At 42.5% G+C, this 25,000-nt stretch overlaps 3 protein-coding genes across 3 annotated transcripts in view; 1 reads left to right on the forward strand and 2 right to left on the reverse strand.

Annotated features, from left to right (window-relative positions):
• LOC109485032 overlaps nt 1–10,233 on the reverse strand; it is a 14,687-nt gene extending 4,454 nt beyond the window's left edge. Inside the window, exons 1-6 of the mRNA XM_019788425.1 lie at nt 10,179–10,233; nt 8,781–9,598; nt 6,485–8,272; nt 5,576–5,760; nt 5,160–5,268; nt 4,383–4,544 (exon numbers count right to left, since the gene is read on the reverse strand). Coding sequence (XP_019643984.1) covers nt 4,383–4,544; nt 5,160–5,268; nt 5,576–5,760; nt 6,485–8,272; nt 8,781–9,399 — 2,863 coding nt within the window. The 5' untranslated portion in view covers nt 9,400–9,598; nt 10,179–10,233. The remainder of the gene's footprint in view (nt 1–4,382; nt 4,545–5,159; nt 5,269–5,575; nt 5,761–6,484; nt 8,273–8,780; nt 9,599–10,178) is intronic.
• Nucleotides 10,234–10,594: 361 nt separating this feature from the next.
• LOC109485027 (RNA-binding protein 8A-like) lies at nt 10,595–14,851 on the forward strand. The gene is made up of 6 exons (XM_019788421.1): nt 10,595–10,710; nt 11,246–11,305; nt 11,706–11,783; nt 12,208–12,344; nt 13,187–13,326; nt 14,113–14,851. Exons 1-6 carry the CDS (start codon nt 10,647–10,649, stop codon nt 14,153–14,155), a joined length of 522 nt encoding a protein of 173 aa, XP_019643980.1. The 5' UTR covers nt 10,595–10,646; the 3' UTR covers nt 14,156–14,851.
• A 2,047-nt stretch (nt 14,852–16,898) lies between these two features.
• The window catches only part of LOC109485044 (filamin-A-like), a 23,938-nt gene continuing 15,836 nt past the window's right edge, over nt 16,899–25,000 (reverse strand). The window contains exons 15-24 of the mRNA XM_019788439.1: nt 24,060–24,206; nt 22,075–22,197; nt 21,529–21,637; nt 20,947–21,089; nt 20,377–20,565; nt 19,808–19,918; nt 19,212–19,385; nt 18,321–18,470; nt 17,689–17,856; nt 16,899–17,213 (exon numbers count right to left, since the gene is read on the reverse strand). Of these exons, the coding sequence (XP_019643998.1) occupies nt 16,939–17,213; nt 17,689–17,856; nt 18,321–18,470; nt 19,212–19,385; nt 19,808–19,918; nt 20,377–20,565; nt 20,947–21,089; nt 21,529–21,637; nt 22,075–22,197; nt 24,060–24,206 (1,589 nt within the window). The 3' untranslated portion in view covers nt 16,899–16,938. The remainder of the gene's footprint in view (nt 17,214–17,688; nt 17,857–18,320; nt 18,471–19,211; nt 19,386–19,807; nt 19,919–20,376; nt 20,566–20,946; nt 21,090–21,528; nt 21,638–22,074; nt 22,198–24,059; nt 24,207–25,000) is intronic.

Genomic DNA, 25,000 nt, shown 5'->3' on the forward strand with positions numbered 1-25,000 from the left:
AAAAATTTTGAGCCGGGGGGAGGGCCATGGAAAAAATTTTTTACCGGACCATTTTGCACCAGCCCTCCCCCCCCGGTAAATATCGTACAGTCCCTAACGGCCCGATACTAGTCTGGCACCCTGGGTAGAGTCACAGGGAAAGATAGGAAGTCAGAAGTGCGTAGGACACAGGCGAAGCAGCAGAGAGGGCATCCAGAGACAGCCGTTCGGTCTGAAGACATCCAGCTCTCCTCAAAGTTACTGAGAGGAGTTAAGAAGCATCTCATACGTACGCGTATGTAACAAACTGTTAGATACCTGGGCTCCATGTTCCCTGTGAAATTTTACTACACGTACGTACAGTAACTCCTCACTGGGGCATGCAGTTAACTCAGGGTCTGAGAGACTGGTCTGTGTACCGGCCCTGACAACATACAGTCGGCATCCAGGCTACGGTGATGAGTAAACTGAGCCATGTAACTTATCAGCGTATATGGACAAGCTGCCACATGAAATACACACAGTACATGCATCTTTCTGTTTGTAGTCCCTGTCGAGAGGGATGTATTGGACCACAGCAAGAGCCCATAAACTCGTGTGTGTAGATTCGATCCTTTCATTGTTTTAGTGCAATCGGTTTAATTGCTTCAAGCTAACGTTGAAGCAAATGTGCCGATCGCAAAGTGTTCATAGGTAAAGCTACTTTTCCCAACTTGAACTTGTTTTCACCACGTTCGAAGCCGCTCGCACTTTAAGTGCAGAAATGGCGTAAGGAGACGAAACTCGTCCGACTGAAGTTTGAATTTACAACCCGTAATGATGTAAATGTTTACTCAAACCTGTGCCTAATCACTCAGGTTACTAACAAGCATACTTTGTGGGGATGACAATAATCATGACAAACAGGCACAATTAAGACAAACTACTTGTATTTTTTCCCGAGTAAATACGTCCCTGCTCCATTGTGACGAGAATTCCGTGGTTGCCAAGGTGCAACAATGAAGTCACTTGTTGATCAGACTCGCAGGGATTTAAGCTCAGCCTATAAGTGTGAAGTAAGTACCAAAATGGCCAAAATAGTTTTAAAACGCGTGTCTCCAATTTGAATTACAAGATAATAACATGAGTGTATATTCTGTAACATCTCTGTTTCGACAGTAATTTGGGTTCAAAAAGTACCCTGCCAAGATTGCGAAACACTGGCAAAAACAACAATGCGCGCCAATAATTAGAAGAACGTGTCATCAGTTTTGTGAAAACAGCATAATGTCCAAGTTTTTAAAGCTAGCTAAGTCTTTGTATCCTCGATTTTGACGCAGTATGAGCACTGATGCCTTCAGACCATCGTGAATTCGCGTTTCGTTAAAAGAATCACATTTTAAAGCTCTACTGAGGTTCTACTGAGACTCGTGTACTAATATAGACTGCATGTGATTTGCATTTTGCCAAAAAGAAACTGGAGCCAACTTTTCAAACCTTCAGAAGGTATTAGATGCACAGTAGTGTTTAGATTGCCATAAACGAACCAAGTTTCCATAACTTTTTTCGTTTCCTTACGAAACTAATACACGATTCAAGTTGAGCAAGAAGCTTAAGTTTTAACTTAAACAGACTATGAAATCAAATCGCAATAAAATGGGATAAACGAAAGCTGTACTTTCTAGTAATTACTCGCTTTTTTTTCAAAGCCAACTTTGCTCAAAGGTTTGCTCAGCCCGGAATACTTAAATTCACATCTGATACGACTTTGATCATTTTGGTCGGTTTCTAAACGACAGAAATAGCTGCTAGATCGCGACGGATTCGGCTTAATGATAAAGTAAATGTGCTAATAACTATTCTATTGTAGATGGCCAAAAAATGCCTGAAAATAGCTTACCGTTTTCACTGGTTCCTTCTAGATACCACCTGAAATTCCAAGCAATGTTTGGAGGACAGTCTTGGTTGTTTTTTGAGCCTCACGGCTGGACTGTAGAGATGAGAGCGTCCGGACGATGTTGTGTGTAAGAGTCTGTGTAGGTGTGGTCCGTCCGTTCGTACGTAGACGCGATCCTGTTACAAACAGGTGCCAAACAGGTTAACGAGAGCAGAGGGCGATGGGCCAGGGAGATACGATTGTCACGTTTCTATTCAATGACCTTCTGACGACGCATTGGTTGGCTTATTGAGCACAAAATGTTCTGTAATTTTCGTCGTGTGCCAACTACAGTACAACCTTCGCAATCTTTCCCTAAAGCCTTAGCTGTGGTATAATCTACATCAGATCATCGCATCTTAATTGGTATCAAAATATTCTCAGATAGCGATGTTTGCGCCATCTTTTTATAGAGAAGACATTATTGACACTTTTCATTAATTAGCAAAGCGGCTACTTAGCGGGGGTCACGTTGCTACGGCAACGGTGCAAACAAAGGACGTAACAATTGAGACAAATTCCCGACTTTTTTTAGGTCCCCTCGCGCGCTCTTACGCAAACCCTGGGAGTTTGACGTCGACATTTCAAAGGGGTCATAAAGGAGTCTCCGGTGTTGTTGACTGTTTGTCGCTGGCGTTACCATGGAGACGACCAGGTTGGATTAGTAGCTAGGTGATCGTCTGGAACAATGAGTGAACCTCGTTTAACTTGTGCTGACCTGTTATTGAGGTACGTTGAACTGAAGAATGCGAAATGTACGATCTTCAGAGTAAGTACAGAATGATGGAGTCGAGCGGAAGTGGACCAAGCAGCAAACACAGGTGTGCTCATAGGGAAACCACAATGGTTCCAGTCGCCAGGACTACCCTATCCCGAACCTACTAGTTCTATACTCACCAAGCAGAGGTTTGGGTTTTGGTTATTTTTGGCGTGTTTTTAGGCTTTTTATCGGGAATTCTTTTTTGGGTTTGGGAAAAAAATCCCGTGCAAAAAAAGAAACTCCGATAAAAAGCGTAAAAACACGCCAAAAATAACCAAAAACCCAAACCTCTGCTTTGAGAGTACTAGTTCCATGCCACGGTTCTGGATCGTCCCCACATATCCAAGAACATAGATTTGCCCTAGGTACCGTTGTGGATACGCGTGGACTATCCAAAACTGTTCCTGAGTGTGGTTATGGATAAAACAAGGCCTAAAATTTCTTACTATTGTGACATTTAGGTTAAAATAGCATACTGACATTGTCACATCTTCGTTTAAACAGCACAAAGATAAAAAGTTAAAGGTACCAGTAATTGACTATCAAAAGGCTACACAGATAGTTCAATTTTTTTTTATTTGATTGTACAAAATGCAAGAGATGCCAGACAGTCTTAGAGCTGGTTTCTTACATAGATTGTATATTGGTCCACACACCAAAGTGAACAAACAGTCTACAGCTTTGCAGCAAATTCTACACAGTAAATTAACTGTCATAAGCAAAAACAAGACAATTGATTGTCACCTACTTGATTGTCACCAGCCTTTTACTACATTTTCTGCATATACATAAGATATAAGAAATACATACACTTATCACAGAAATCCTTAAGGGGATATGGGTAAAATTCACAATTATTAGTAAAATTCATAGATCCTGTCCAAATGGCAATATAAAAATTCTAGCCTCTAAAGCGTCCACAATTCAGTGTATCAAGCATGATTCAAAATCACAAACTTTAAGTTTGATATATATTTCTTTTAAAATATTGATAATACATACAAGTACACATAATAGGTCGCACTTGGTGCTTTCAAGTTTTACAGCCAATTAAACATAATCAAATTAATTTGTCCAATATTTAGTCTCTGGTACATAAAATTTACCATCCATAAAGAAATTGTATCATTTCCACAGTAGCCATCCCCTATGAAAAGGACTGTTGAATTAAAGAAAGACACTAATCTGCAGCCAAGCTCTCAGTTAATAAGCTTATCAAACCTAACCCTGTTATTATACACTCTGAATAAAATCTATATTCTTTCCATTTATCACTATTTTCAATATAGTGAGTGAGTGACTGAGTGTTCACAATTGATAACTTTATAACATTTGACAAATGGGTGCAGTTCATTCTCATAGTCTACCTTGTCAACAATTCTACCTACTGCCTGTATCAGACCAGGCTTTTCTAACTGGCACCTAGATCTGACCAGTCACAGGGCTTGAAATAATGCACCTTACTGCATTTAAAATTGGAGCTGCACCAAACCTGCACTGGTTCATGTACTTGGTTTACACATAGATGTAGTTTTATGTGGATTTTTTTTATTTGCTGTATTGACCGTTAAAACTTATGGAATATGAAAGAAATAATGGAAATGAGAAGATCCCTAGTTCTCAGAGTTCTGAGTGGTGTGGGTAAAATTTGTCTGGTGCAGATAATTTGCAATGTTAACTGCACCAGTGCAGGATACTTGGGCCCTGGACCAGGCTACTGTAGCTGACACATGGACCTCTGTTGCTCCTCTGGTTGTGCCTCTCCAGAAGACCCAGGAGTTGGCTCCTCCTGTGGTGAGGAATGTGCTGAGCCCTGCAGTTCCGGGTCTTCTCCACTAGGTGTCTCTGCTAGCCTTGCCCTCTTGGATGGGGAGGGGGGAGGGGAGCCTTCTGTGAGTGTATTGAAGAAGCAAGAAAGTTGTGAGGAGTGAGACCAAACTTCTATCACCTACTGACAGTGAGAGATTGTGTAACACAGGCTAGGCAAACACTGACAATAATCTGAAATGTGAGGGGCACATACATGTATACTGATTCTGAAGGTTTAAGGATGTGAACATTTAACAATTGATTACACATACTATCCTGGAAGCCAAACTTGTGAGACTGTGCATGCAGAGCTTACACATGTGCAGGAGAGTGATACCCTCACAATCCAGCCAACCAAGCCTTTTATGCTTGCTTCAAGGCTGAAAAAAAGCTCTTAACTATGCAGCTCCAGATGAGGGAACACTGCATGTGCAAGATGTCGGTTAGCTTGAGGAATGAATCCACTCTACTACTAGTATATCTACTATAACTGAAATCCCAGAACCTAACAACTTCAAGGAAGCCTTACTCCTGCACCTGAGGAAACAATAATGACGCAACGCAACTCCTCCCTATGCATCTAACCTAACAGACGGGTGTTGCACAGTATTTTCTCAAGATCAAGCCAAGCTTGCCTCAACTCATAAGCTCTCTGCATGTTGCCTCATAGGTTTGGATCCGAGGTTATACACATACCTGATGAGCTTGAGTCGTCCTCTTCCCCTGATCTCTTGTGCTCACTGCTGCCGGAGGAGGAGCCATCATCACTGTCATCCCTCCTGTGCCTTCCTCCTATCTCTGCCCTCTGCAAGGATTAACCAAGGACAGTATGGGTTAACACAATGAGGAAATTGATATGGATACTGTAAATGGGTTTAAATTCATGGCAGTCAAATGTCATGGTAGGAGGGAAAAGAATTGAGGCTGTTCCAGGGTTTTAAATTTGCAGTTAGAACACAATGTACTGGTCACATAATATATATTTTATTTTTATTTTTTAAGTATAGCGTACTAAGTCTATGGAGCAGCCAAAAGCCTCAGTTGCAGTACAGGCCAGAGAAATGAGAACAAGACTTTCATGTAGCAACAAAAACAAAACCCTTTTTACCTACCAGGAACTTCTGTTCATACTTCTGTTCGACCTTTGCTCCCTTGTGTAGCTTCTTCAGTACTTTCCTGGTGTCCCTCTGCAGCCGTTGGAAGTCCACGCTCTGCTGACCAACACCCAGGTCCAGCTCCTCATCCAACGCCTCGTCAAAGTACCGCTTAGCCAGCTGGTACTGATCACGGGCCGCGTCTGGTTGGTATGGATGAATGAATGGGTTGGTGAGTCGGTTTGTAGATGGATGGATGGAAGGATGGACAGGTGAATGAGTGAATGGATGAATGGGTGAATGGGCGAGTTGGTTTATGGATGGATGGATGGGTGGATGGAAGGATTGATGGATGGATGGAAGGAGGGATGGATGAATGGGTGGATGGATGGATAGGTGGATAAATGTATGAATGGGTTGGTTTGTGGATGGATGGAAGGATGGGTAGATGGATGGGTGGATAGATGGGTGAATGGATGGATGGGTACCGGGGGAGTTGGTTGGTTTATGGATGGATGGAATGATGGATGGAAAAGTGGATGGATGGATGGATGGGAGGGATGGATGGAATGATTGATGGATGGGTGGGTGGATGGATGGACGGAAGGATGGATGGAAGGATGGAGGGATGGATGGATGGATTGATGGGTGGATGATGGATGAAAGGATGGATGGACGAATGGATGGATGGATGGAAAGATGGATGGATGGATGGATGGAAGGAAAAGTGGATGGATGGGTGGATGATGGATGGAAGGATGGAGTATTGATGGATGAAGGAGTGAATGAGTGAAAGTAAGTAAGTACAGATATGCAGAAAAGCATTATAGGGCACACCAGCATCAAGATCATAATTTACAAGAGATACTACCATATACTACAGTGTACTAGTATTACTATTAGATGATATACGCCTTTCATAGTTACCTCTGTCCTGTCTATCCGCAGCCTCTTTTCCCAGGTCCAGGTAAATGGACCCCACGAAGTAGAGAGCTCGAGCCAAGTCAGGCATGCCGGGGATATGTCTCCTCCTGCGAATCTTCAGGGCCTTCTCGGCGAGCGGCCTGGCGTCTTCAAACCTTTCCATCTCCACCAATGTTGTAGCTTTGTTCTTGAACACCGTTGCGGTGCCCTGATGTCCCTCCATCTTCAGTCTCACCTGTAACTGGTACGCCTTGTCGTAGTAATCTAGCGCTCGTTCGTAGTTCTCTGTGCTCTCCAGACTTTCTCTGGGATGCTTGTTGCCCAGGCGATGGTAGCACGCGCCAATGTTTGTCAGGTAGTTGGGAAAATCCGGGTGATTCTCCGAGCGCACGAGTTTCTTCAGCATGTTGTAGGCCTCCTCGTGGTACACCTTCGCTCTCTCCTCATGCTCGATGTTAAAGTAGACGTGTCCCAGCATGTTCAGAGTCCTGGCTGTCAGGGTGTGCTTCTTCAGAACCTGTTTCTCGATACCCAAGGTGTCTTCTAGGAGCTTTAAACTGTCCTTGTGCTGTTTCCTGTATACCAGGACTCTTCCCTTGATGTAGTAACACCTTGCCAAGGTCAGCTGCAGCCCGTCAGAGTTCTTTGTCTTCTCCATTTCTGTTAGCGTCTTCATAAGCTTGCCGACAATCTTCAATGCATCATTGAGTAAGCCTCTTTCTACTAGCTGCTCGGCCTGCCAGCACTTCATGAAGGCATGGTTCAGAGTGTTTCCCTCCAACTCTGCGGCTTTAGCCCTTCCTTCAAAGTAGCGTTCCCGCTCATCAATGCTCAGGAATGTGTGGAAGAATAAGTAGACTTTGCTCCACATATCGATGTCCGACTTGGACTCGAAGTCCACGACTTTCCCTTTGGTGGCTGAGAGTTCGATGTAGTAGTGGAAGTTTGCCCTCTCCACCTCAAATCGACTAAACGCTTCAAAGAATTTAGTGGTGCTTTCCATGGAGAGATTCTGGGCAAGCACGCTGTAGTACTGAAGGAAACGCTTCTCAGCTTGTGTGCGTGCCTTTGTCAACATCTCCGACCCCTTGTGAGCCTTGGACAGGAAGACACGGACCAGCGTGTGGAGGTCATAGCGGTCGTTTAAGTCGTCGTACTCGAGAAGGTTCCTGTCTTGGACAAACTCAAGATCAAGCTCGGTGTTGAGTCTGGAGGACGATCCAAGGATTTCGTTCGCAGCGTCGCACGTGAAGGATCCTTGGAAGACAGACAGGCTCACCAGGATGTTCTTGAGTTTGTCGGGTAAGGCGTCAAAAGTCATCCTCAAGCAGTCGAAGATGTTCTCTTCTTCGCTCACGGCGGAGGGTCGCAGCGCCTGCTTCGCTTTCCGTCCCTTGGTGATCAGCTGGCTCAGGGCCTCGGCGGGGCTGATGCGGCCGTCCTTCAGATGTCGCGCGATCACGCGGATTGCAAGTGGAGAATGGCCGCATCCTTCGACGATGTTGCTGCACTCGTCGTCATCCATGCCTTCACCGACAAGCCCTGAACTCTTCTTCAGCAGCCTGACCCCGTCTTCAGGGTCCAGCCTCGTCAAAGGGATCTCTACCACGTCCCCGTTGTATTCCTCCATCTTGAGCTTGTAGCGAGACGTCAGGAGGATCTTGACGTGCTCGGTCTTGATCTTGAGAACCTCGCTGAGGAGGTTGAGGAAGTTTTGTCTGTTCATGTTTGGCATGCGAGACGACCCAGGTTCGAGGAGGTCATCAACGTTGTCCAGAAATATGGTTACGTCTAGAAGGGAATAAAAGCGCAAATATAAGTTTCAGATTGGCTAATATCTGTGTTATGGATGATAAATGGCTGGGCTTTTGTTCGTCTTTTATACTACTTTTACACATTGCGAAAAGCCACAGAACTAGGCTAAATCTCTGAACATCTGAAAGTTATACATGTACATACAGATTGGCAATAGGCATGGCAGTGGAAAGAAACAGGTTAACAGGTACCATTCAAACTTAAAGCTACAGTTTTGATTTACCTCACTTATGACTGTGTAAGGAAAAATTTGCACAATTCTTTTCTAGACCATATATCAACGATTTTAAAGGGTAGCTTTGTGTCACATATAGCCAGGGTACCATCCTATTTGTATGCCAGGGCTCCCACACTTGCTTCCATAACAACTAGGGAAGCGAGTGTAGGAGCCAATCATACAAATAGGATGGTACCCTGGCTAGTGTCACATGCTCTGTGTGGTCCTTTTAAGTATGTAAATGTAATGATTTCCTAAGTTTCTTACCTTCGTCACACTCTATGATCCAGTCCTTTAGAACCCCGATCCAGTCGGTGAGGGAGCCCCTCTGCAGGTCCAGTCGCAGGTCCAGAGCAGCGGCTACTGTCATGAACACGTCCTGCATGTTCCCTTTGTCCCTCAGGTTTATAAAGAACACCCTCCTCTGTAGCCTGTAACAGGCCTCTTTGGCCAGACCCGTCTTCCCCATCCCTGCGATGCCTGTCAGACAGACTAGCTGCACGTTACGGCTGGTCTTCCCGAGCTCCTTCACCAGCCTGGCTATTTCTGTCACACGTCCAACAAAGCTAGGATCGCGACTATACACCCCTGATGCTGCCCTTCTTTCTTCCCATTTTTCTTGATATTTCTCCAAGTTAGGTATGAAGTCTACCATGGGGATTGATTTCAACAGTAAGTACAAAAAATTGGTATTGTCCTCGCCTATGAGATCTAACTTTTCCAGGGAATCTAGGTATTGCTTGGGTGACTTTGTCTTAGAAATGGATTCATAATCCTGGGCACTTATCTTGTCTTTTACCAGACCGAGAGCACTTTCCAAATCATCAGTTTTCATTTCTTCTTTCAGCTCTGTCATGAAAAGTCGCCAAGGAGATATTTCTGCCATATTTGCTTACTGTATGGAGAGGGCTTTACTTGTACTTTTCTAGAACTTGAAGAGCTTCTCTGTAAGAATACCTATAATGAAGTAGCTTGGGAACTAGTGTATTCAAACTCTGAATCTATAATTTCCAAGTGGAGTCTAATTTTGCCATCTCACAAGTTCGTTCTGTGACTTGATGAAGTTGAACCTCATGGCTCATGACCTGTAAATTAGAAAATTATAAAAAATTAAAAGAATATGAAAAATGTTACAAAGACTACTACCGTTATCACAATAAGCTACATACGAGTTGTTAAAAATTTTAATCATTGCTACCAATCCCCAAATATTACATATTTCTGTTGTTGAAGAAAATGAAACTGACTTTTCCCTACAACCATCCCCCCCCCCACTCAACAAAAGTGAAAGTGAAATGTAGTTGTACTATTGAAAGGAAGTTTTTACAACTATAAAATTTTTAGAAGTAGAAATTGTTAGGTGTTCAAAATCAAATCAAGTTCAAGGGTCCGTTAGTTCTTCCAAAACAAGGTGTAACGTTAGACAAGCAAACTTTTGAACAACAACCTTTCTCATGAAACGTTACCTGAGTCTTTGTTGTAAAGGGGGAGGGGCTCTCTACTTTAGATCGCAAAGTACCTGCAAATGTGTCTACTTTTCAGACAATCTAATGACATCTTTAAGACGTAAAACGTTCAATTGACCACAGATCTCATAAGGTGGTGGTAAGAAGACCAGAAATCAGAGGTAGTTAGGTGTTGCTTTGGGATGTTTTCCCAACCTACCTTTCCTTTTTCCCTCCACCGTGCAAGGTGGTGTTTATTTAGCAGCTTCCACAAAGACTCATGGTATAACAACGTTCCGGACTAATTTAGTCATCAAAACTACATGAGTAATTTATAGTTAATGCTATATAATTTGCAAAGAAATATAAAAATACACAAAGAAATGAAAGGTAATAACGTTCTGTCGTCAATTATCACGTTTTTATTCTTTTTATAAACGATACCATACTTGTATCCCCCTTTTATTTGAGTGCTCTCGTCGAATTTACATTGGTGTACCTGGTTAAAAAGTAGTCATGCAAATTTCCAAAACGTTTTATTTCTATTGGACACAAAATATGCAAACTAGTTTACCGCCCACATTCGGAAAACTTACATGCAAATTTCTAAAAAAAAAGAGCCATTCCCATTGGTCAGAAAATATGCAAATGTTTACATTCGGATAAGTGTATCCAGCAAGGCGGCATCATGGCGGACGTACTCGATCTTCACGAGGGAGGAGAGGAGTTTGAAGTTGACGAAGAAGGAGACCGTACGTTGATTTCTAAGACGCTATATCAATTTTGCAGCAAGATAAAAGTGTATACTTTCTATTTGTAGGTTCATTGGCCTGTACTGTACTCGATAACGGCATAGTTTGAGAGCCAAACTTGGTATAGATTGTCTTCTGGCAGGGTCTTCTGGTTTTGTTAGCTACGAAATTTCTATGCGTGATGCGCTCTCACTAAAACAGCGCCAGTAACACTGAATGGTTTGAAATGTTTCGAGGTGATTGTGTTTTAACATTCAGGAACGAATGGAAACCACCAAACGATAATGTTTTGCTTCGTGGCTGTTATGTGATTGAAGAAATGTAAGGTTTTTGGACGGTTGCTTTTGTTCATGTAAACTGCGTGTATGGGGAGGGGGGCACGTGTCTTGGGATTTGGATGAAAATATTACATAGTAAAGACCATTTCACAAACACACGATTCTGAAACTACGCTGGGATAATACATATTGCATGATACAAACTGAAAATTTGGATTCTTGTGTACTCATTTATGTGCATACTCGTTTCATTGCAGAGGGAATCCAGAAGCTGAAAGAAAAGGCACGGAAAAGAAAGGGCAGAGGGTTTGATGGAGGTAAGTTGTATATCATATTCATAGAATCATACATAGGGTATGATAACATTCTGTTTATGTTTATTTACTAGCATTGTATGCAGTGACATTATATTTGATTGGCTACTCAACACACACATCTTTGCCTGTACCTTCTTCTGTGTAATCAACATAAAAAAGTTAAAACTTTAACTTAAGTGAAGACACCGCTCCAATCTATTTCCAGTTGTTAATGTTCTGAAAAGTACCCAATACTGATAAACCAGTATACATGTACTTTCATACATGCCCCCAGCCATAGTGCTAAAAAATGAATATATATACCTGATTACAGTAACAGAACACAAAACCTCAGTAGTAAGCTCTGTTGTGCATGTCACTATTGAAGACTTGTAGTTCATGAGAGATCCTTTCTCCCCAGATGCCCCCCGAGGCAGGGAGTCAGAGGAACACTATGAGTCGGTAGAGGCAGACAGTGACCAGCCAGGGCCTCAGAGATGTAAGTATGGAGCACCAGGCACTTTCAATATAGAAAAATACTGAGTGGTCATAGAATCTAATGAATTTTGATCTCTGAACATGATTTTAGCAAGAAAATACAGCATTTCAGACATTTTTTCCCTATCCTTTTCCTGAAAATTGAAGAAAAAAAAAAGAAGTTCACATCTAGCACTGAAGGATACTAGTACTTGAAGTACTGGCACATATTATTAGAACAGTCTGAATGGTGGATATTAAGCTTTTCAATGAGATATTTTTCCTATCCTTTTTTCTTCCTGACTCGCAAAAAATTACTGATCTGCGAAGTCGAACTCCCAAATTGTCTCATCTCATGAAAAAAGTCCTCACATAAATGAACTTACAGTACCATGAATACTTCATTGGAAGGATAGACTGAATGAATTTGTTGTTTGTTTGTTTAGCCGTGGAGGGTTGGATCCTGTTTGTGACAGGTGTCCACGAAGAAGCACAGGAAGACGACATCTACGACAAGTTTGCGGAGTTTGGGGAGATCAAAAACCTGCACTTGAACCTGGACAGACGAACAGGCTTCCTCAAGGTTTGTTGTCATCAGATGTGCATGTACAGGGCTGGAAATATCCACATTTAATTTGAAGGGAAGGAAGGGCATTGCAGAAAATGACATAATAATTATAATAATAATAATAATAATAATAGACTCCGTATTGTTACAGTGACATACTGCAGAAAACAAATTTAAAGTACTACAAATGTAGTACTAGTATCCCAGTCCAACCACGTGAAAAATTCTGTATGTGAACTGCTGTAAAGAGTATTTACTTGTAATTTTTGCAGAATAGGTATGTATATACAGTATTGTCTGGAAGCAATGTATTAAAAACTGCATGTGCTGGATGCAATGTTGAAGATTGTCTGCCATTTTTACATTTGTAGAGTTTCAATGTAAGAAGTAAGGAGCCACTATACGTCTGCTTTGGAGTTTTATTTTGGAGACATTTCTTTGTTGTGCTGAGTACTGTGGTGGTTTAAATAAATAAATGGTTTTATTGTCCAAACAGTACCCGTGCAGTCGCAGCCTTTATACGGCTGAATTGATGCAGGGTATCACATAATAATCAATACAAACCACAACAATTACAACAATCAAATAATACAAATGATACACAAATTATGTATGTCGCAAGGGTCTGTGCGGCTGCCATTCGGCGCCACAAGGTGACCTCAATACGACTTTCCTCAACCAAAGTTAGGTACCCATTCACACCTGGGTGGAGTGAAGAAAGTCGTGTAAAGTGCCTTTCCCAAGGGCACAACGTCAGGGCGCATGTTCAGACATGTCCCGGGTACGGCTCGGAATCGAACCCGAGTCTCCCGGTTCACAGTCGATTGCTCTAACCACTACACCACCCGACGTTTCAGGGCTATGCTCTGGTGGAGTACGAGACGTTTAAGGAGGCCCAGGCAGCCATGGACGCTCTGAACGGGACAGAGATCCTGGAGAACACAATACATGTGGACTGGTGCTTCGTCAGGGGGCCACCGGGGGGCAGGTCACGCAGGTGGGTCACAGGTTATTCTGTCCTAGTGCTGCATACCGGTTCACTGGACTTGGATCCAGACTTGTAAGAATGTTTAGGTTCAAGTCCAAAAAAACCTAAAAGTCAAGAACTGAGTCCGGACTTATTACCATAAAAGACCATTTCACATACCCCTTTTCTTTCCAAACCACCTAAAACCTTCCGTAGATTGTAAAATCTTTGCTGCAAAACGAAGAAAACATTGGCATCGTCGAGTACCGGCCTCCATGTTATATTGCCAAAGTTTCACCCAGACAACATTGCAAGGTTGCCAATATGCAATTTTGTCCGGAACTGAACCTAAACCTCTGGACTTAAATCCAGACGTGAACCTAAAATTGGGTTTAGGTATGCATCACTACTGATGACTACTATTTACTGTATAAATGTAAATACTTTTGATTTTGTTTTCAGACTCAGAGTTTTTGTATTGTCCTCTTGACAAGAAATTACTAGTATGACACTGTGTTTTGTATTATAAATGTACAACAAAATTGTCTCAACCAGAGAGTGTCCCTTTCCCTTATACCGTGAAATAAAGTTTTGAACTAGCAAACAGTTGTCAATGGAAGTATAAATCATTAATGAAAACTATGATTTTGTTGTTCAAACAGCAAGCCAACAAGTGAAGAAGTCATGTCAGTAAAGTAATTTTTTGTTGGAAACTTATTGATGGCAAATTTTCCAGCTTGAAATGCCACCAGCATCGCAACAATGATGTTGATATTTATTTTGATGTTACAGTCCATCTTGTTTCCTCTCTTGCAGGAGCGGACGACGCAGAAGGAGCCAGAGTCCCCGTCGGCGCTAAGTTGACAGCAGTTGGCTATTTCTCTGAGCATTATTGGGGGGTGTTAGAGTAAAACATTGCCATGTACATTGTATGTGAGGAAGGCCTAAGTATCAGCAGACACTAGACAGTACTACAACTGTGCTTTATTCAGAGACATGTAGCCTATTGGCTCATTGGAAGTGTCTAGTGATGCTCTGTACTGTTGTAGTAGGATGTACAGTGGTCAAAAGACAAAAAGTGATTTTGTATAGTTTCCATCAAACCATGTGAATCTTGATAAGATTAAAAGTTTAGTGTTTTGTGTTTAGCTTAGGATTTTAGTTTATACCTCCTCATTTCCATAGGCTTTTTCTACCCAGGTCAGAGAAGTTTTTCCCCAGGGCATATCCAATCTCCATATGAATATTACAAGCAGAACACTTTTTTCCAGAATAACTTTTGTATGTTTTAGCCATCTTTATAAAACACACCAATATGTAATCCATTCCATTCACTTTGTATCTTTTTGAGATCAGTTAACTTTCAACAATGAAATCGTCCCTTAGTGCACCACATTATTACTGGGTCACTAGTAATTTCGACTGTTAAAAGGCTTAATACGTACACAGGTAATGCTGTTTAAACTGCTTTTTGAGTTTTAATTATACTTATTGTATGGAAGTTCTTCATTGTTCTCATATTGGTCAGTTGAAAAGTTTGGTGGACAAGAGGAATTTAGAAAACTTCATTGTCTCTGTTCTTCTTAGGTTATATACATGTATAAGTGTTTTCATACTCCTACTATCTTTTCTATGGCCCACTCCCACCTGGATGGTGAGTGATAGAATGGTCTAGATTGAGCCAAATTGATTTACTTTGATCCTGACAATTCTACACTAGTGGGAAAAGGGCCAAAGTTAAATTAAGTGTTGTATGTTAATGACTGACACACAAAAGAAGAAAATTCAGATGTTTAAGACACCACTCACCACGAGTTTATTGTATTCAGACCCACACATACACAGAAGACACAAAACGGTGTTACTTGTGTCGTGTCTCCACAAGCGCAATAAAAATCACAAAACATGACCATCTTTCGTCAACCATGAGTCGTCGGTAACCAAACTCGGGACAAATGAACATGCATCGAGAACAGTACAATGTAAGAACACATGCGAAGTCATGCCAAACAATTAAAAAGCAAGTCATCAACAACTGCTTATGATATATGGTTACATCTAAATCATGATGATTTACATAACATCAAAAGAACGTAACATGCATTTCTATCAATAAGTTATATTATAGCCAATAACATGTATTCTAAGATATAGCGAGGTTTTGACAAGTGTCAAATGGTCCATGAAAATCAAGATCATTAAACCTTACGAGTAAAATGGGCGATGAAACAGTTAAGGCAGATAGAAACCTTTCATCTAACAGTTCTACAAATCTTGTTACAAATGACAGTTAATCCTGTCTCTAATACAATCTGCATAGTTCAGTCAGTTAGCTTTTCTATTAATAATACTATTCATTAGTATATAGACTATTTGTTCTAGTAAGTTATTATAAGTGTGATATTTTATGTTTGCACCGAGCGGCTTTTTCTACATAGCAATAAGTGCATAGGCATTAAGGCTTTAATTTTGCTTCAGATACAAGCTTGCTATTATAATTTACAGTATAAGAAAAAACGTAAGTACATTTTTCTCTGTTTTCATCCTTGGTGCTTGTTTCCTTTGGACAACATCACATTATAGCAACAGCAAATTGATATGCTTGGAATGTTGTCTTGGACGTTTTTAAACACTGGGGTGCATTTTATAACTATTGATACACTGTGAGAAAATATTGCAAGGATTCCATGAATCCAGTTTCCAAAATAGTGCATTTCTTTCAGCGCCTACATTCAGTTAATTTTTCTATCACCACCTCAATTATAATGTGTGTTACGGAACAACCGCGAGTTTTCACAGTTGCAATCTTCACTTTTAGCTGTCCTACTCTGTAAACAGTCATCCTAGATACGTTACAAATGACGTTGACGCTTTCACCAACACTGTTGAATGGATTGATGGCAATAGGTTTTCCAAAAATGAGCACCGTAAAAGATGTTATCCATGGCAACATGCAAATATAAAGGCTTGATGTTATTGCTAGCATATGAAATTGATGATTTTTTTCTTCGTATGTAGAAAATCACAGTTTTGAGGTTTGATGATAGGAATAGGTATGAAATCTACCTCTACAACAAACACAAGGGGTTGGTCTACGTCTATCTTTCTCTATTTTGCTGTGAAAACATCAGCAAGGTTATGGTGTTTAACCTGGAATGCAATGAGATATCCTTTTCTTTCTTTCTTAAAATCACATTGGACAAATATGCATCAATTGGCAGATGTTACGTCAGAAATGCCAGTCCGCCTCTTTAGTCTAAATTTCCTTTTGCCATTGGTAGCTGCCATGGTAACGCCACAACTTCTAGCCAATCACATCCTGTAACCTTATCTTTTTGTCCTACAATTGGTAGTTGCTATTGGTGACGTCACAAACTGCGTCCAATCATAGATAGCCTACTTAAATACGTCATGTTATATCTCCTGTGGTAGTTGTTATTGATGATGTCACACATTGCAGCCAATCATGGCCTACGTAACTACGCCAAAATATCTCCTCCTCCCATTGGTAGTTGTTATTGGCGACGTCATACATTGTAGCCAATCATGGTCAACTTAACAACATCATGCTATATCTCCACCTCCCATTTGTAGTTGTTATTGATGACGTCACACATTGCAGCCAATCATAGCCTACTAATGTTAAATCTCCTCCTGCCATTGGTAGTTGTTGTAGTCCGCGCCGGAGTGGCGGGAATGTCGGCCGGTGGAGCCGCCAATCCGGGAGATCTGCCGGCCCTCGAACTCGTCCAGTTCGTCCTGAGTCTCAAAGATGGACACGCGGAAGGGGCTGCCCGGCACGTGCACGTCCGACCACTTCACGTCGATGTCGTAGTCGCCCGGCTCCACGGGGTTGTACTTGACGGCGATGGTGCGGTCTTTGCTGCTCAGCGGCTGCATTTCTACGCGGAACGCACCTTTTTAGAGAAAAACAAACAAAATTAGACATTTTAGTAAGTGACAAGTGGGAAAAGTTATACGTATGCGTAGCATGCACAGAGTCATGACGCACTAAAATACACCGTCTAAAAGACCAGCTCTTCCCCACACTTTGGGAGCTGGGTGTCAGAGACAACTGGAGGGTCTGTGCCGGTGACAGATCAACCTGGCGGGACCTGTGTAAGACTGTGGCCGCTATGCACCAGACCATGATGCCCGCGGATGATTGATTTAATTTATTGATTGTCTAAAAGCAGGAATAGCTTTGTCAATTTTTGGCAAAGTCCTCTCCACGTGGAGTGCACCTTTCATAAAGAAAAACAACAAAATTAGCCGCTCATGACGGACAAAAACTTTGCCAAATCTGTCATCTTTGACAGTCAAATATGTGCAAAGGCATGGAAAGAGATGTAGTTAAACTATAAGCTCAGTATCAGCCTCTATGACACTTACCCCTGGGCCCGTGCACCCTGACCTTGAGCTGACCGGCTCCTGCCCCTCGCGTCTCACAGATGAAGTTGCCCTTGAAGGTGTGGAGCAGCCCGTTCTTCAGCCCCGGCCCGAACACGCGCACCTTGCTGGGGTCTGTGGCACCCGCAATACGGAGCACGAACGGGCTTCCTACAGGAGAAAACGGTAGAAACAGAGACCTTATACACTACCGTCACTGTGGATCTTTTTCAGCACCAAGGACTGAACGATAGAAAAAATTTACGTGACCGTTGGCACTACTTCGCTGATTTTGTTTGAAAAAAGGTAATTTTTTCAGAGACCATTTTAAGAATTAAGAAGAGAACGATAAAACTGTGACTTTACTGATTTTTATTTGAAACAAGTTGGCAATCTTTTCAAACACCATTTTCAGCACCAAGGAGAGAACGGTAAAAAGTGATCGTTAACACTGCCCTACTGATTGTATTGAAACAAGTTTGTATTTTTTTTCAGAAGACCCTTATCAGCTTTCCTAAAATAACTGCATAATCAGAATCATGATTTACGGATAGAGATTTTGATAAATAGTTTATGTTGTTACATACAATCGGGGTTAATCTAACCATCTGCTTCCGTCCTGTACATAGCGTTACCTTGTATGTGCTCTCCGCCGTACTTGATCTCCAGTAGATGCCTGCCCCCCTCCTGCGGCCGGATGGTCAGGCCGAACGTGCCGTTCATGTTATCCTTCAGGTCAATGTCCGCACGTTTGGTGGGACCCTGGCACCTCGCCGTTAGCGTTCCTGGGAAACAGAGAAAATGTTAAAGGCATCTATCATCACATATTGGTGGTAGGTATTTCTCACTTCCTTGGTGGTCAAACTGTAACTGCTGAGCTTTCGATGTGGGGCAGTTGTCAATTTTTCTTAAGATTGTGTGTGTTCAAATTCAAGGACTCTTTGAAGAATAGTGCTCTACTTTGTACACCGAAAGCTTAAGAAAGAAACTAGCTGACATAATGATGAAGTACGTGACCATTCCCAGCTGTCAATAATCATACTATGTCAGTTTCTCCGAATATAGTTTTTCACTTGTTAAAACTGGCTCTCGTTTAGTCCCCACCTGATTCATCCATTCGATGCAGGCCTCTATACTAGAAGCTTGATGCCCAACACCCCTAAGTCACCTGATATTGTGATATTGTGTAACAAAATGTAAAAGCCTTTTCTTTTTTTCTTAAAATCACATTGGACAAATATGCATCAATTGGCAGGTGTCAGAAATGGCAGTCCGCCTCTTAAGTCTAAATTTCCTTTTGCCATTGGTAGCTGCCATGGTAACGCCACAACTTCTAGCCAATCACATCCTGTATTGCTGTAACCTTATGTTTTTGTCCTACCATTGGTAGTTGTTATTGGTGACGTCACGTACTACGTACAATCATAGATAGCCTACTTAAATACGTCATGTTATATCTCCTTCTGTCAACACCTCTAAGTCATTAATATTGTGATATTGTGTAACAAAATGTAAAGGCTCCCAACCTCCCTTGCCGGCCTCCCTGACGTCGATGTCTGCCCTGAGCGCCTGTCCCATGATGCCCTCCTTCAGGCCGGAGAAGGTCACCTTCTTGGCGTCAATCCCGGGAGCGATCGACACGCGGAAAGGTGAGCCGTTCACCTGGCGCTGCGACCACGTGATGTTCAACAGGTACGCACCTGAAGCGAACACGGACAGGGACAAAACACGTGAAATGATAGTTGGCGAAGGCAAAGGTAAGGTTGGCAAGTTTTTCTATTCCAACATTTATTACAAGACATGGCGACGGCACACTCAAGTTCTTTCAACTTATATTTATGCCGCCACCAACGCAGACAAACGCATGTACGGACAAGTACAACAGACGTATGTACTAAGTACTCATTTTCTCCTGAGTAAAGTGAGGAAATTCGTGTAAAGTGCCTTTCACAAGATCGGTAGCATGGCAGGATTGGTTTCGCTCTGTCATTAGGCAACACACCCCACAGTTGGCGCAGCTGTGAGGCCTTGCCTCGTTCGTGAAATCTGCATGTAGTACCAATAATTTGTGATATTCTAATACATCCAAACGACCTATAAGACATTTTGTTTTTTTACTTACCCGGCACCTTGGGGTAGTAGTAGCATCGGTAACTGTTGGGCCTGTCAGTCATGGGTACCATGCGGACATCGATGTCGTTCTTCAGGCCGCTCATCATCACTTCTGGGGTACCTGTGTATAAGATGTTATGATATTGTGATGTTATGATTTGTTTGAGCCTTAGTTTAGTCGTGAAATACTTAAATGAGCCTGCTGGCCGCTTTTCATTGAGGTCATGAAGTGAAGTTGAAGTTTCCTTTCGATGTACATAATTGTCTTCCGTTCTCCTGGCAAATTGGAGGGGAAGCGCCATCAAATAGATTACTATCCACTGTACAGAATTGTTAGGACTATATCCATGGTATTGTAGGCCCGATTTGTAGGCCCAACATGTAGATACTTCATTCTGTATTTTTACCTGTATAGCAGGTCTAACCGCCCTTCGGCGTAACAAACCAGCTTCGCAGGCACGCGGCTACATTACACTGAACGGCTTGTTACACCTAGCCCTTGTGCATCCTACTGTAAACATTGGTTAAATCTGTTTGACGATGATATCCCTACTGTACGTTAACAACCAGACTACTCACCTGGGCCAGCCTCGGAGCCGTCGATGATGAACTCCGCCTCCTCTCCCACCTTAGCCTCGCGCAGGCCCCTCCCGCGGACCACCACCTTCTCGTGGCTGACCAGGGCGTCCCGAGAGGCCCGCGCGTCCCCGTAGATCGGGGAGCGGGCGATGGGCAGGTCGCTCCAGTTCACGTCCACCACGTGCTCACCTAAAACAAACAAACAAATAAACAACAAATGCGGTTGAGTATTAGAGTTTGATTTTTCTTTGAATATCATACAGGAACTATATAATAAACGACGCCGAAGTAGTTTTCACTTTTACAGTAAAAGACGTTGCAGAAAGACTTTTTTCTAAAATTGTACGAAACGGAAGTTATCAGCTGTATCTCTAGCCTGAGCGTCTATGAGAAGAAATATGTCTTTCTGCGAACGTGACGAGACCAGTGAATCTAATGGGCTAATGATGCGAAAACTTGACTGTGTAATTTTCTCACAACTGAATCTACAGATGGCTATCTAACGATCAGTCTCCATCATTCTTACCCCCCAACGAAACTTTGTGGTACATTTTACAGTATAACATTTACCGTCAACTACTGGCGTGAAGGAGACGAAGTGCATGCCGTCGTTCCTCTTCTCTATGTCCACGGGGATCTCTCCCGTCGGGCCCCGAACCGTGGACGACATCTTGCCCGGGCCGGCCTCAGCCGCATCCAGAGGGAGCGTGTATCTGGAGGAAAACATAGCACAACGGTCAGACGAAGTTTCACTTAAATTTAACACTTGTATTGTAGAGTAGTTCTTGGCATAAGTTGTATCTAAATGCCGGGAGACCCGTACCCGGTCAAGGGGTAAAGATGTTGCCTATAGCATTTTTGAGGCCGTTGGAGCAGTGTCTAGAGCACGGTATTGGAAGCCCATCCTTCTCCCACCGCCTTTTACCTACACAACCGAAGTCTGGTACCGATTTTACACCGAAGTCTCTGAACCAATGTCTAACGAGGACTACAGATATTCAGTTTGAGACCCTTTACGACAATCTTGACACTGGAACCGCCGCCTACTCTCTCCTCGCAGCCAAGGGCTGAATTATGAGGAGCTCACAATTATTGGGGCTTGCGATTTCTTTATAATTATATCGTACGACGATCGTAAGACCAAGTCCTTACCTCTCGTTCACGAAGAGCGTCAAGCGCCCGTTGGAACCCAGGAAAGTGTTCCACCCGCCCTTGGCCCTCACTTTACGTGGATCGATCACTGTTGGATGAAACGGGCTTCCTAGAGTGGGACATAAAACATGACATTATTACGGTCAGATAGCTGATCTAGTTTGTTTAGTTCTTTTGATAACGTACGTGTTTATATATTGCTTGATGTTTGTTTAGTCATCCTCGTCAGTAGCATACTAGTGCACAATGTGTATACAGCGTATGCATAACGTTATAAAACGCCCGTACACTCAGGGCCGGTTTAATAGCTTTTTTTATTACGGCACAACACTTACGATGTCGACTGTCAGTTGATCTGTTTTACGGGAAATGTTGAAAGGCACTATTTGAACTCGTACACGCCTTTTTACACCGCCACCTTTATAGAGGTTGTTTCCATTTATCCATCATAGTAAAATTCTGCTAGCGATGTTTGGTCTCTTTCCTCTTTTTACTGGATTGAGACAGGCCCAGTCTTTTAAAACACACGAGAAACCGCAAACTTACCGTCAATTTCTTGACCGCCATGCTTGAGGGTGATGTCAAAGATCCCCACTTCCACCGGTACGTAGGTGACGTAATGTTTGTCGCCTCGGTGTTCGACGCTGCACTTTGCTATGGAGTTCGGACCTGGTGAGGTAAAGGTAAAACGAGTTATAAAACAGTCATCCTCAACCGAGCTGAAGCAAAGTGCATCTTTAAAGTAGCTTAGAGTGCAATGCAGATTCGCAACGGCTCGCGTCTCTAGCCAAGTCTCCACCAGACTCCTTTGCAGGCGGACTAAATGGTAGACATCGGCAGCCTAATTAGGGTTATAATTAGCCAGAGGAGTTAGCCGGCTAAAGAAGCCACAGAGTCTGTAAGGTGTCAGTACTATCTGGTCCTCCTATGGCTGACTAACTCCCCTGGTCAATGATATCCATTTTAGGCCGATTTGTACTATTTATTCAGCCTACAAAGGAGTCTGCTGGAGACTAGGTCACCCCTACTCTTATCTTCTTGTGTGAATTGGGTTCATTTACGTGCAGAGGGTTGGCGCTTGAGGTTTACGCCCGGAGAAACAGCTAATTCACATCAAACACCCAGTAAAATACCAACAACGATAACGACTCGGATTTATCACAATACGAGCCCCGTATCTTTATCGGATCTTTACGCAGGTCGTTGTGAAATGGGTGCATAATTGATTTTTTAATCGGCTGATTGATTGACCGTGTTATTGGCAGATACGTCCACAAATTCACTCTAGTTTTGTTATATTGATGGCATGATGTCGGAATGTCCACATCGCTCAATATTACACTTGAATGGTAGAGTAAGAATTCGACTTGCTATTCCTTGTTTATTTTAGGTATTTCGTTTTCTGCGAAACGTTTGTAATTCCACTATTCAGGACAATGCAAGATATTTCGTTCAGAATAACATGTCCCATTTCATAACGTACACAAACCCATGTAGCTGTAAAATTTTGCTTGAAGGCCTTACTAGCGGTGATATCATAATATTGAATACACGCATGACACTATCCTTTGTTAACTGTGCAGGTATTCCACATTGTAGAGCTTGCAAATCTTATTACCTCATTTACCGTAGCAGAACTGACACGATTTTCTACCGTGCCATCTTCAATCTGCCTATCGAGGCATCTCATTCAATACGCCATTTGCTCACGGGTCATTCGTGGGTAATATAAGAGCATTACGTCCAATGGCTGTTTCTGTCCAAATCTGCGCCATTGGAAACATGGGTCGTTTGAAAAGACGACAGTCTATGCAATTCAAATTAGCTCTTGTCAATAAAGCATTATGAACTTTGCAGAGACGTTAAACGGAAAATTGATCAGCACATCTCTCTTGTTGTATACAAGCGTGACTAAACCCGTGTTTATGGAGAGACGCTTTGAGGAACTCCTGCGAATAAAATTTGACGGTTTAAGCGGGGGCATGGGCAGAATATATTACGACGGCCAGGGCTAGTGATGTGCTTTTTCTCTAGGATTCCCCAATGGCCTTTTGTATAAGATTTAGAATAATGTTACAGATTGTTAATCTGTCTATGTTATAGAATTTACGCTGCCCATTTTATATTTTATATGTTATTGCAGTGTATTGTCTTGTTCAGCCCTTTGCAATAGCTATAGCCACAAGCTAGTTGGGCTGCTCTGGCTGTGTGTGTGTTGAACAAACCATAAATGAATAAGTGAAGATCTAGCAGGACGATATATACATAGTCAAATACACATAGAGGAGTCTATATACATTTCTAAGTAAAAAAAAAGAGGAGTTTCATGTAATGTATTTACAGGTAGAAAGACCCCAGCCTTACCGTCCACTTATAAACCTGCATTTCTCCTGCAGTCTCTTAGTGTCACTGACGAAAGGTAGTGGATGCTACCTGAAACATCTGACCGTTTCCAAAATCATATCCAGTTGCTTGAGTATACTGTTTTTGGCGGATCTTATCACCTGGATGTCTAACCTTCACCGACTTACCGTCCACTTGTATGTCGAGCGGGAGGTTGTCACAGTCGGTGGTGTCCACCACGAACTCGGCTGTCCTGTCCTCCTGGCCGCGGTACAGACCCTCTCCGGACGCCGTGGCTCTGCCGGCTGCCTTGATCTCACTTCGGAACGGGCTTCCTGCAGAGGGAAGGTAGCGTGCACTGTGGTTGTTATGGGTTTTCAGAGAAGATGGAAAGTGGACTAGTTGGACAACCTTGGCTGCATCTTCAGCCAAAAAAATGACATGAAGAAACCTTTCGTTTAGTGGAATTTTGCCAGAATGATGGTTTGTTCATTACGTACATTACAAACACTGCTTTCAAACACCACGTAAGAAGACGCTACAATTGGAAGGCATAGATATAAACGCAAGATAATTCATGTATAATCATGACTTAATTCAGCAGATAAGGTCGATGACTTTACTACTACGATAAGCTGCCGAAATTGGTACAGTGGAAAGTCGTTGTAGAAAAAGACAACATCACTCAAATACACTCGAATTCAAGAGATAAATATTAATTCTTCGCGAGTGCAACTTATGTACAACACGTAGTTCAGTCTTAACTGGCGATGCTCTTGGCATCAAAATCAATACAGCGCCCATTCAGCACTAGTCCTAATGGCACGGACATTGCTATGTCATCGTAGTAACGTCCTAGATTTGTCCACAACCTGTAATCAAACTATCAGACGAAAGGCTGTAGATATGCTGCCAAAACGTTGGTGACAGTTTCGCCCGCGACACCATCCAAATTCCGAGCAACACACTTAACAGATACTCGGGTCAAATGAAGCCATTTTGATGACAGCAAATCGTAAACCCTCCCGACAATGCTTACCAAACCGGAGCTCCTTAAACACACGGAACTTCAGCATATCCGTCTGCTTGCACTAGAAGGTCCGGACCGGTTCAGCATCCAGATTCTACT

Source organism: Branchiostoma belcheri, unplaced genomic scaffold, assembly GCF_001625305.1.
Source record: "Branchiostoma belcheri isolate BF01 breed outbred unplaced genomic scaffold, Haploidv18h27 scaffold72, whole genome shotgun sequence".
In the NCBI taxonomy this organism is placed as follows: Eukaryota; Metazoa; Chordata; class Leptocardii; order Amphioxiformes; family Branchiostomatidae; genus Branchiostoma; species Branchiostoma belcheri.

What these genes read in the sequence shown, in the direction of transcription:
- LOC109485027 (XM_019788421.1), top strand. Translation starts at nt 10,647, where the DNA reads ATGGCGGACGTACTCGATCTTCACGAGGGAGGAGAGGAGTTTGAAGTT. An exon ending in CCAGCCAGGGCCTCAGAGAT is followed by an intron (nt 11,784 to 12,207) that starts GTAAGTATGGAG and finishes TTGTTTGTTTAG; the next exon opens with CCGTGGAGGGTTGGATCCTG. An exon ending in CCGGGGGGCAGGTCACGCAG is followed by an intron (nt 13,327 to 14,112) that starts GTGGGTCACAGG and finishes CCTCTCTTGCAG; the next exon opens with GAGCGGACGACGCAGAAGGA.